This window comes from Hippoglossus stenolepis, chromosome 11 (genome assembly GCF_022539355.2).
Source record: "Hippoglossus stenolepis isolate QCI-W04-F060 chromosome 11, HSTE1.2, whole genome shotgun sequence".
Lineage (NCBI taxonomy): Eukaryota > Metazoa > Chordata > Actinopteri > Pleuronectiformes > Pleuronectidae > Hippoglossus > Hippoglossus stenolepis.
In genome coordinates, this window is record NC_061493.1 from 2,371,095 (window position 1) to 2,383,028 (window position 11,934).

Genomic DNA, 11,934 nt, shown 5'->3' on the forward strand with positions numbered 1-11,934 from the left:
AGCCCTGATTGGCTGGCAGTCGTGACGTCCGCGTCAAGGTACCGCACCTTAAATACGGTGGACGCGGCGTCACACGTCATTCAAACACCTCTTCTCGCTTCACGAACAAGCAACTTTGATCGGCGTCGATGCTAACTAGCTGCTGTCCATAGACCGGAGCTAACACCTCCATCGCCGGACGCTTGTGGTAAAAAACACCGATCCGACTGCCTTCACCATAGGTAGTTTTTCTATTGAAATAGCTAACGGCACCGGGAGCCTGCGGTCACCACACTGCCTGCCACCGGAGCTAGCTAACAGAGATTATCACTCCAGATAATTTGCTCCCCTTTAGCACACCAAGCTAAATGGACCAAGCTGCCAAGCTTCCCTCCACCTCGCAACTAGGCGATGCCCATCGCCTGTGCACCTGTGGAAATAAAATCTCGAGCATGGACACACACCAGGTCTGCTCTGCGTGTCTCGGGCAGGAACATGCCCACGCCGCTATCAGCAACGCGGGCTCGTGCGCCGACTGCGCCCGCTTCACAGCGAAGAGTCTCCGCCGACGACTAGCACGCCAAGCTAGCCTCTCTGAGAGGGACCCGATCCTTTCCAGTGCCACTACCGAGGAACCCCAACCCGGTGTGGACGAGGAGGACACTCCCGAACCAGAGATTCGGCGCTGGGGCTCCACGCTGGATTTGCTGAACCCGCTAACGGAGCCACCCCTCATGTTGGATTACGATGAGGAGGATGAGTCCGACGGCGAGGATTGTCTGGTGTCGGACGGTGACGACGAGGATTATGAATCCTCCTTCGTTCCAACTGCACAGGCTCTCAGCTCTCCAAGCCCGGCAAAGGGCTCGGGTGAGGCAATTACGCCCCAGCCTAGCGGCGATATGCACGATGTGTGTAAACGTGCCGCGGAGAGACTGCAGATTCCATGGTCTGCGGTCGTGGCAGAGGCCCCAAGGTCCCACTACGAGGGGAAGAAATTACCCGGGCTAAAGCTAAAAGGGCTGCGAGACAGCCCGGTGTTCCCGGAGCTCCTGGACGAAGTTACCACCTCATGGAAGCAAAACCCTTACTCCAGCAAAACCACCATTCAAGGTGCGTCTTCCCTGGATGTTGAAGGGATGGACAAGCATGCCATGGCCCGCATGCCGCCCATGGAGCCCCTGGTGGCAGCTCACCTTCATCCACGGCTGTCAGCTGCCTCATCCAGGGCCCACACCCTCCCCACAAAAGCCGATCGCTTCCAATCCGCCATGACTGAGCGAGCTTATAAAGCGGCGGCTTTGACAGTGAGGGCTCTCAACGTCACCTCCATGTTGTCAGCTTACCAAGCGGAGCTTTTTGACGACATAGCCGACGTGCCCGAATGTTCCGCGTGGGACGAGATCACCACAATTGCGGATATCTGCCTACGTGTCCAGCGGTGCGCTGTACAGGCGGCGGGGAAGTGCATGTTGATGTTGGTGTTACAAGAGAGGACAAGATGGCTGAATCTGACCAATCTGTCCGATAGAGAAAAGGAGGACATCCTGGACATGCCTATTGTCCCCGAGGGCGTCTTTGGCTCCGCTCTCGCCTCAATGCAAAAGCGCTGCGAGGCGAAGAAAAAGGAGGATGAGGCTCTACAGCTCTGCCTTCCGAGGAAAACACCTGCTGCGGCGCAACCGCCCCCCCGGCAGACTTTCGCTCAGGTTGCCTCTAGGAGTGCCCCCCCTGCTTTCCGCATCCCGAAGCGCCCCAGGGCTCAGTTACCGGGTGCGAGCACCAACGAAATTACCCAGTGCCACCCCTCCCTCTCGGCGACGCGTGGGCCCGGAGCTCAGTTCGTGCGTCCCAGTCAAGAGGCGAAGAGACATGGTTCAGATGTGGGATTGTTCAACACCACATCAATGTCTCACAAGCACTCACACACAGTTTGTGTCAATAAAATGTTTTCCACTGACGCATCCAGGCTCACAGCCGAGGGCGCAGGGTTACAAAAACAAAAAAACACAAAAACAAAAACAACAAAACACAGAGGTGCAGAGCACAGTGTTTTCCCCCATGACACCACAAGGGGGAAACAGCGTCCCACCTGTGGTGAAACATCCCGTTCCGCTCGTCCCGAGTCAGTCAGACCGCGCATGCGCAGTAATACTCGGCAGTGTTGTACAGCTGGTACGGGCCCCCAGAGATCGTCTGTGTCAGACAGAGCTTCACTCCCCCCTAACTTTGAGGTTAGAGAGTTGGAAAGGATGCGCAGCGTCAGAATGGGTATTGAGAACACTGGCCAAAGGCTACAGGCTTCAATTCACCACAATACCCCCCGTTTCAACGATCTCATCGCTTCCCGTGCGCGGGGAGAGTCGGCCCGGGTGTTACGGGAAGAAATATCAGCTCTATTAAACAAAAGTGCCATACGAATAGTGCTGGAGGGTTTCTATTCGAGGTATTTCCTGGTCCCAAAGAAAGGGGGGACCTGCTTACGTCCCATCCTGGACCTTCGCATTTTGAACTTGTATCTCAGGAGATACAAGTTTCGCATGCTAACACACACAACGCTGATACGTTTGATCCGGCCGGGGGACTGGTTCACATCAATCGATCTGAAAGACGCATATTTTCACATTCCCATTTATCCTCCGCACAGGAAATATCTGAGGTTCGCTTTTCAGGACACAGTGTACGAGTACCTAGTACTCCCATTTGGCCTGTCACTGAGCCCGAGGGTGTTTGTGAAATGTGTCGATGCCGCTATAGCCCCCCTCAGGGAGCGGGGTATACGCTTGGCCACTATCTGGACGACTGGCTGCTGCTGGCGCGCTCAGAGCAAGAGGCTGCGGCGCACACAGGCATTGTGCTGACACACCTGGCCGATCAGGGTTTTGTGGTGAACAGGGACAAGAGCGTGTTAACACCGAGACAGGACATTTCTGGGTCTCACGTTAAATTCACTGACCTACATGGCTCGCCTATCAGCCGAGAGAGTGTACACTTTCAGGTCCACTCTCTCTCATTTTGCCATAACACGTCGGGTCACGTACGGACTGTGCCTCAGGTTACTGGGACTGATGGCCTCAACAATATTGGTGGTGAGGCTGGGCAGGCTGTACATGAGAGATTTCCAGCGTTGGGTAGCTTCTCTCAGACTGGATCCTGTGCACCACAGACGCCGCAGTGTAACGGTTTGCGCGTCTTGCGTCCTCGCGCTGCGACCCTGGCAACAGCCGTCTTTCTTGACAGCGGGGGTGCGCATGGGCGCAATATCTGCCAGAAAGGTGGTGACAACGGACGCCAGCCTGTCAGGCTGGGGCGGTGTGTTTGAGGGCAGATCCGTGAATGGGATGTGGAGCACAGATCTCCAACATGCCCATATAAATTATCTGGAGTTGATGGCAGTTTTCCTGTCGCTGAAACATTTTCTGCCGTTCCTCCAGGGACATCATGTGTTAGTGAGGACGGACAATACGACCACGGTGGCGTATATCAATCGTCAGGGGGGTCTACGTTCTCTACAGTTACACACTCTTGCACGCAGACTGATATTATGGGGCGAGGTGCATCTCCTCTCCGTGAGAGCGACCCACGTTCCCGGAATTCAGAATCTGGGTGTGGACCTTTTGTCCAGGGGAAATCCTCTCTATGCGGAGTGGACACTTCACCCAGCTGGAGTAGATCAGATTTGGTCACGTTTCGGCCGCAACATCTTTGAATATATTGTGGTACTAATGGTCAGTTGGCCAGTGTCTTTTGTCAGCTGAATGAGGTATTTAAGCACTTTGAATGAAATTTGCCCTGAAGAGGTTTGAAACTGCAGGCTTGGTTTCTCGTCTAAAACTTGGCCATAGAACATCGCTTCAAACCATATATGGAAATCTATACATATACCTAATTTTGTATGATATGAAACTATTTTTTGGAAGCTGTGTTTTTTCCAAAGATAAATATTGTTGTAATACTCAAATTATATTTAATAGGATTTTAGCATCTTCTTTCTTATTTTACTGTGAATATCCCTCATTTAGATATACACTGTGCACAATTATTAGGTAAGTGAGTATTTTGACCATATCATCATTTTTATGCATATTTTCCAACTCCAGGCTGTATAAACTTGACTGCCTATTGGATTTAAGCATATCAGGTGATGTGTATTTGTGTAATGAGGGAGGGTGTGGCCTAAGGAGATCAACACCCTATATCAAGGTGTGCATAATTATTAGGCAGCTTCTTTTCCTCAGGCAAAATTGGCCAAAAAAAAGATTTAACTGACTCTGAAAAGTCAAAAATTGTAAAAAGTCTTTCAGAGGGATGCAGCACTCTTGACATTGCTAAGATATTGGGGCGTGATCACAGAACCATCAAACGTTTTGTTGCAAATAGTCGCAAGAAACGTGTTGAGAAAAAAAGACGCAAATTAACTGCCAAAGATTTGAGAAGAATCAAACGTGAAGCTACCAGGAACCCATTATCCTCCAGTGCTGTCATATTCCAGAACTGCAACCTACCTGGAGTGCCCAGAAGTACAAGGTGTTCAGTGCTCAGAGACATGGCCAAGGTAAGGAAGGCTGAAACCCGACCACCACTGAACAAGACACATAAGTTGAAACGTCAAGACTGGGCCAAGAAATATCTGAAGACAGATTTTTCAAAGCTTTTATGGACTGATGAGATGAGAGTGACTCTTGACGGACCAGATGGATGGGCCCGTGGCTGGAGCTCCACTTCAACTCAGACACCAGCAAGGTGGAGGTGGGGTACTGGTATGGGCTGGTATTATTAAAGATGAGCTAGTTGGACCTTTTCGGGTTGAAGATGGACTCAAAATCAATTCCCAAACCTACTGCCAGTTTTTAGAAGACACTTTCTTCAAGCAGTGGTACAGGAAAAAGTCTGCATCTTTCAAGAAGACCATGATTTTTATGCAGGACTAATGCTCCATCGCATGCATCAAAGTACTCCACTGCGTGGCTAGCCAGTAAAGGCCTTAAAGATGAAAGAATAATGACATGGCCCCCTTCCTCACCTGACCTAAACCCTATTGAGAACTTGTGGGCCTTTCTTAAGCGGAGATTTACGGTGAAGGAAAACAGTACAGAACAGTGTCTGGGAGGCTGTGGTTGCTGCGGCACAAAAAGTTGATCGTCAACAGATCAAGAAACTGACGGAATCCATGAATGGAAGGCTTATTACTGTTATTGAAAAGAAGGGTGTCTATATTGGTCACTGATTTTTTTTTAAAATGTCAGAAATGTTAATTTGTACATTTTGAGTTGTTTGTTTATTATTCTCACTTTAACAGATGAAAATAAACAAGTGAGATGGGAAAATTTTAGTTTTTCATTTAGTTGCATCATAATTCTGCACACTAATAGTTGCCCAATAATTGTGCACACATAGATATTCTCCTAAGAAAGCCAAAACCTCACTTTTACTTTCTTAAATATTCAGGTTTGAGGTTTATTAACATTTTGGATTGACCGAGAGCACTGTAGTTGTTCAATAATAAAATGAATCCTCAAAAATACAACTTGCCTAATAATTGTGCACACAGTGTATATATAATATAGTCTCACAACATGAGTAACATGAGTATATTATTAATAAACGGAAATAGCCTGGCTAATTCACCATTGGAAGATCCACAGTAGGAAACACAGTTACTACAGTTACTTATATACAATGGCTTCATTTTCCACACTGCAAATCCGGACTAGAGTCTCGGCCAAATGTGCAGTGACTGCCTCGTTGGGGGGGCCTTGGGGCCTCAGGCTGTGAAAACACAATGGTGAAATAGATCAGATAAAGTAAACCTAGACAAAGTATTTTATACAGCACAGAGTGTCTCTTATTTAATCTCACCCTTGCTCTGGTTCGTGGCGCCGGCCATTTGCCTCAGGGATGTGAAGACGACAGACAGTTTCCTATAAAATACAACAGGACAAAAAGTCACGTTTACGAAAAAACAAGAATAAACTCTTAAGTTTAAGCAGTTCGTACATATTTAAAAATGCACTAGTTCTGCTCAAGCACTCGATGCTCTCTTCTTCTTTTAGCAACTTTCTCACGAATCCCAGTTGTTAACACGCTTTTCAGATCTAAGAGTTACTTAGCTTAGCACTAAGCAATGGCTTCTCTCTTTAGTTTACCTCTTACCGTAATTTTGTGATTGTGCGCCCGTCTTTTCCGCTTCAACTCCTCCACACTGGGCCCGTGGCTTTCCAACGCAGTCATCCTCTCTTCCAGGGAAAACAGTGTCGTGTTGACTTCAGAACGTTTTTTACACTGAAAACAGAGTCATTCATCAAACCACGCAAAACAACATCCGGTAGTTTCTTGTTTGCGGGAGACAGACGCTTCATTCATGAGGCTGTGATTGACCGAGCCCTCTAACGTGATGACGTTAACGACTGACGTGGCATCTTCAGGAATGGACGTATTCACGAACTGAGTGCGATGTTTTCAGAGTAAAACTTCACATATGACCTTTTCACTTTTGAAGCAGTGGTTATAACAGTTTTTAAATTGTAATTTACATTTATATAGGATAAGTATGTGACTGAGGACCTGTTTTTTCTTTCTGGTGTTAGGTTAATGTAATTACATGATTCTTGCTGTTCTGGGTTTGTACCCTCATAGTTGAATGCACTTATTGTAAGTCGCTTTGGATAAAAGTGTTGAGTGTTTTAATGCAATACTGAGGAAGTTTCCAAATTATTGGAGTCAACAGCTTAGTACGTCATGGACATGTGAATATGGTGCTGATTTTTTTCCAGTAATTTGGGAGGATAAATATTTGGGACTTTATCATGCGATGACACAGCTGATATGCTTTATGTGAAGCAGTGTTTTGGTGTCAGCAGAAAGACTTCTCTTAGAAAACTGTAAAGTGGTGCCACTCTCTCCTTTCCAACTGATTTTCTTGGATGAGCTTGACAGACATGAAATGTTGACAATGTATCATCAGATGTACCCTGAAAATTGTATCTATGATTACACTCATAGCATTCTTGACCTCTCAAAGTCCAACCCTAACGTCCTTGTCGTGAGAGGTGGAAGCAGGTAATGCTGACCAATAGGGCACTGGTGAAGCTCATAGGCCAATCACCTGTGAAGTGGATAAAAATGATTACAGAAACATTGATGAAGAAAAAGAAACCCGCAACCTGGGAGATGAAGACTCTCCAACCACACAGGCTGAAGAGGAAATGAAGACGCATTTCGAAAACCATACGGAGAGGGTGCGTCAGAATCTTCTATCGCCCAGGCAACCTACTAACATTGCAACCTGGAACATCAGGACCATGTACACAGCAGGAAAGACGTAAGTCATAGCAAGTGAGATGAAGAGATTCAAGATCTCTATCCTCGGTTTGTGCGAAACCAGATGGCTCCAGACGGGAGAGGTGACACTGGCCAGTGGCGAGTCCATACTCTATTCTGGACACCCAGATGATAAAGCACCACACACAGAGGGAGTGGCTTTTATGCTCTCCAAAAAAGCACAGAGGGCCCTCATCAGCTGGGAGCCCATTAATTCCAGGTTAATTACTGCAAGATTCCAAACTACCCATAAAAGAATCAACCTCCAACTCATACAGTGTTATGCACCCACCAACAACACTGAGGAGGAAACAAAGGACATTTTCTATAACCAACTACAACAGCTACTCCAGGCCAGGAAAGAAAAAGACATCACTCTACTTATGGGCGACATGAACGCAAAGGTGGGAAACAACAACAGTGGATACCAACTGGTAATGGGGAAACATGACATCGGCTGCATGAACGAAAACGGTGAGAGATTTGCAGACATCTGTCATTACAATCTGGTCATAGGTGGGACAGTCTTTCCCATAAACCCATCCACAAAGCCACCTGGATGTCACCTGACCACACTACCGAAAACCAAATCGACCACATATGTATAAACAGGAAGTTCAGGCACTCTCTCCTAGATGTCCGTGTGAAGAGGGGGGCAGACGCTGGGTCAGATCACCACCTACTGGCTGCAAAACTCCAGGTCAAGCTGAAGCAATGCAACAACCGCATCAACACAAGAACAAAGTTCAACATCCAGCTCTTCCAGGACATAGGAACAACTGAACTGTACCAGACCACCTTACAGAACAGGTTCCAAGCCCTGCAAGAAGAAGAGCACAAATCAGTGGAAGAGCACTGGAACAACCTGAAAAACATATGGAAGGAGGCATGCCTAGAAGTAGTGGGGAGAAAAACAAAAAAACATAAACCTTGGTTATCAACAAACACACTGAAGAAAATTGAAGAAAGGAGGGCAAAAAAAAGACACACTAAACAAAAGCAAAACCCGAGCAAAAAAGGCAGCAGCTCACAAAGAATATGAAACAGCAAATAAAGAGGTGAAGAAAAGTGCAAAACGTGACAAGCGGAACTACATCGAGAATTTGGCAGAGGAAGCAGAGGAAGCAGCTGGAAAAAACAACCTCAAAGAACTCTACATGACCACCAAGAAACTAGCTGGAAAGTTTAGGCAGACAAACACGCAGATCAGGGACAAACAGGGACGACTCCTCACCACCAAGGAAGAACAACATCAAAGGTGGACAGACCACTTTAGGGAGCTGCTCAACAGACAGCCCCCTGCCCAAAAGGTAGAGATCCCACCAGCCACGCACACGCTTGACATCCACTGTGCACCCCCCCCCCCAACAAGATCTGAGGTGAGGAAGGCCATCAAGGCATTGCGACGTGGCAAAGCAGCAGGGCCAGATGACATTCCATCAGAGGCTCTACAAGCGGATCTCGACACCTCAACCACCATGCTCCACCAGCTAATAAAGACCATATGGATTGAAGAAGGAAACATACCAACAGACTGGAAGGACGGGCTCATTTCTGTCATACTAAAGAAAGGAAACCTCAGGGATTGCAACAGCTACCGAGGGATCATGTTGCTATCAACACCAGGCAAAGTGTTCAGCCGCATCATCTTGGAGAGACTGCGTAAGGGGGTTGATGATGAACTGAGAGAAAACCAAGCTGGTTTCAGGAATGAAAGATCATGCAGCGACCAAATTGCTAGCCTCAGGATCATTATTGAGCAGTCCATAGAATGGCAAACACCTGTTTATGTGAATTTCATAGACTTTGAAAAGGCATTTGACAGTGTAGACCGTGAAATGCTATGGAAACTCATGGCACACTGTGGAATCCCCCCAAAGTATATCAACATCATTAAGAACATGTACTGGGACATGCAATGCAACGTACTCTTCCAGGGATGCGCACAAGAAAAATTCAAAGTGCTCACCGGCGTGAAACAGGGCTGCCTGCTTTCCCCTTTCCTCTTCCTTCTGTGCATTGACTGGATCATGGTACAATCAACCCACAATAAAAGGACTGGCATCCAGTGGAGTCTGACAGAACATCTGGAGGACCTTGACTTTGCGGATGACATTGCACTACTCTCCCATAGCCACCAACAGATGCAGGACGAATCCAAACTGCTAGGAAAAACTGCAGCTGGACTTGGACTCAAAATAAGTGGACCAAAAACCAAAGTAATGCGGATAAACACCAAGAACATGGACCCAATAACCATCGGGGACCAGACGCTGGAAGATGTTGACAAATTCACCTACCTGGGAAGTGTGATAGCTGTTGATGGTGGGACAGAGGAGGACGTGAAGACAAGAATTGGGAAAGCAAGAACAACATTCAACATCTTAAACAAAATTTGGAAAAGTAAAAAAATCTCCGTCAAGACGAAGCTCCAAATCTTCAACTCCAACGTTAAAACCGTGCTGCTCTATGGCTCCGAAACCTGGAGAACCACCACTAACATCACGAACAAACTGCAAACCTTCATAAACCACTGCCTAAGACGCATCCTTGGAGTCTTCTGGCCAAACACAATTAGCAACATCAACCTGTGGGAATGCACAAAGCAAGAAACAGTAGATATACAGCTGTTAAGGAGAAAATGGAGCTGGATTGGACACACACTACGAAGAAACACAACAGCAATAACAAAACAGGCACTGACATGGAACCCACAAGGCAAACGGGGTAGAGGACGACCCAAAAACACCTGGAGAAGGAGCACAGAGCAGGAATTCAAGAAGAAGGGGCTGACGTGGAAACAGCTGGAGAGGATGGCTCAAGACAGACGAGGGTGGAAACAATTCATCAATGGCCTATGTTCCGAAAGGAATATAAAGGCCAAATAGATAGCATTCTTACTTATATAAGGCACATTTACTCAAGATACAATTTATGATTCCAGAATTATACTAAGCCTGATGTTTTTATAGGAGAGGTTTTCTTAAAAGGGAATTGTAAAGATCACAGTTTTGTCATTTACATGTGAAAGCCTCCCCTAGACCTAGGAGCAGGGGGTCAACTGCCAAGCTTCTCAGGCTTTTTAAACTGCCCGAAACTGGAACCCCACGTCAATTCCCGGTAGTTCCTGGCAGTTTTCTGTGCTGCCTGCTGATTCCTGTGAACAGTCGTTAACCTGAACTTCCACAGAAATTTATAGGGGCATTAACTGACAAATTCTTCTTTTAATGCAGTGATGTGTGTAAAATGATCACAGGGCATTCACAAACTTGGGTTTGTTTCATCTAATCTATGAATTATGTACCTTATTAGTGGTACATAAACTTGTAGATTGCTTTTATTTGATTGAGACTACTGCTGTTTCCCCATTTCAGTTAAAATAAATGCCATTTGATTTGTGGTACTTAAACCTTTAATTAATAAAACAAATGAATTTCAAAGGTAATATTTATATCAAAAACACGATCACATTTACTAGTACACAGACCTTGCTGATATCCCTGACAACTGATATATTTTTTAACAAAATACAAAACTACTAATCAATACTATATATAACATACATAAAGGATTGGGAACATTTTTCAAATTCATCAGATTCGTCATCCCAGCTGCACTTTTCTCGGGTGGACTTTCTCGGGTCAGCATCATCTTTGCGTGCCTTTGGTTCTTCTCAAACAGTTCGTCCATTTGGCCCTTCTTGCGAGCCAGCTCCTTGTCGTCCAGTTTGTTCAGGTCTTGGTCCAGATGGAATGAGGCAAGGCTGTAGCCATGCATGTGATCTTGCTGGATGATGTGAAGCTTCTCAAGCTGGCTCTGAGACACAGCCTTCAGATAGTCCCTGTGCACAGGGTTGTTCTTCAGCCTCTCAGCAGCCAGGCTGTAGTTTGGAGGTTGAGGAGAGGAGACATCAAGGGTTCAAACACTGGTGGGAACAGTTAAAAGGATTGGATAAACCTTCTATAGGGTAATTACTGACCCCCGTTCCTCCCACTTTGTGAATATTTAGTATGTTTTGTGTAGCTTAGTGCTGCAGTTTCCTATTGAAAGTGATAGAAACAGGGTGCCTCAATGATGGAAGTCTTCCTGTCAGTTACTTTGTTGTAATTTGATCAAGTTCCTGACAATATAAAACCTCCTAAATGTTCTGATCCTTGCACTTAACGTGTGGTCTTATTGGTTCATATTCCCACTAATCTACAGTCAATTAAATTACCACAGGGTCATAACAAAATACAGGTGTTATAAAAAGGGGGATGCAGATGAAGGTCCTGGTTTTGGTGTCACAGAAGATGACGGAGACTGATGGCTACAGGTTCCAAGAAATGAAAATGAAATTTCGTAATATGTAATACAACACTAAGACATCATAATACTATGCAAGACCTCTGATACCTTCTTTTTATGGAAACCACAGTTACTGTGTCCCTCCAAACAGAGACATTTGACCCCTCAGCTGCATTGGGCATTTCTCAATATGTAATATTACTTTGCTTTAAGTGTAATGATTGTACACATCACTTTCTCCAAGTCTACCTTCAGAAAACAGGTCGTGCCACTTTTTCTTGCGTGTTGCCGGCCGGTTTCCTGCCTCAGAGGGCCAGACCCCTACAGCAGCAAACCTACGCAGATGGG

General features: G+C 46.3%; 1 protein-coding gene across 1 annotated transcript; it reads left to right on the forward strand.

The window, feature by feature from the left end:
• The first annotated feature begins 347 nt into the window (after nt 1-347).
• LOC118117297 lies at nt 348-10,187 on the forward strand. The gene is given in 7 exon segments (XM_047342133.1): nt 348-1,862; nt 2,627-2,913; nt 4,472-4,534; nt 4,674-4,733; nt 7,112-7,827; nt 7,830-8,272; nt 8,274-10,187. Coding segments are annotated over 7 exon segments (4,998 nt in total).
• The last annotated feature ends 1,747 nt before the right edge of the window (nt 10,188-11,934 follow it).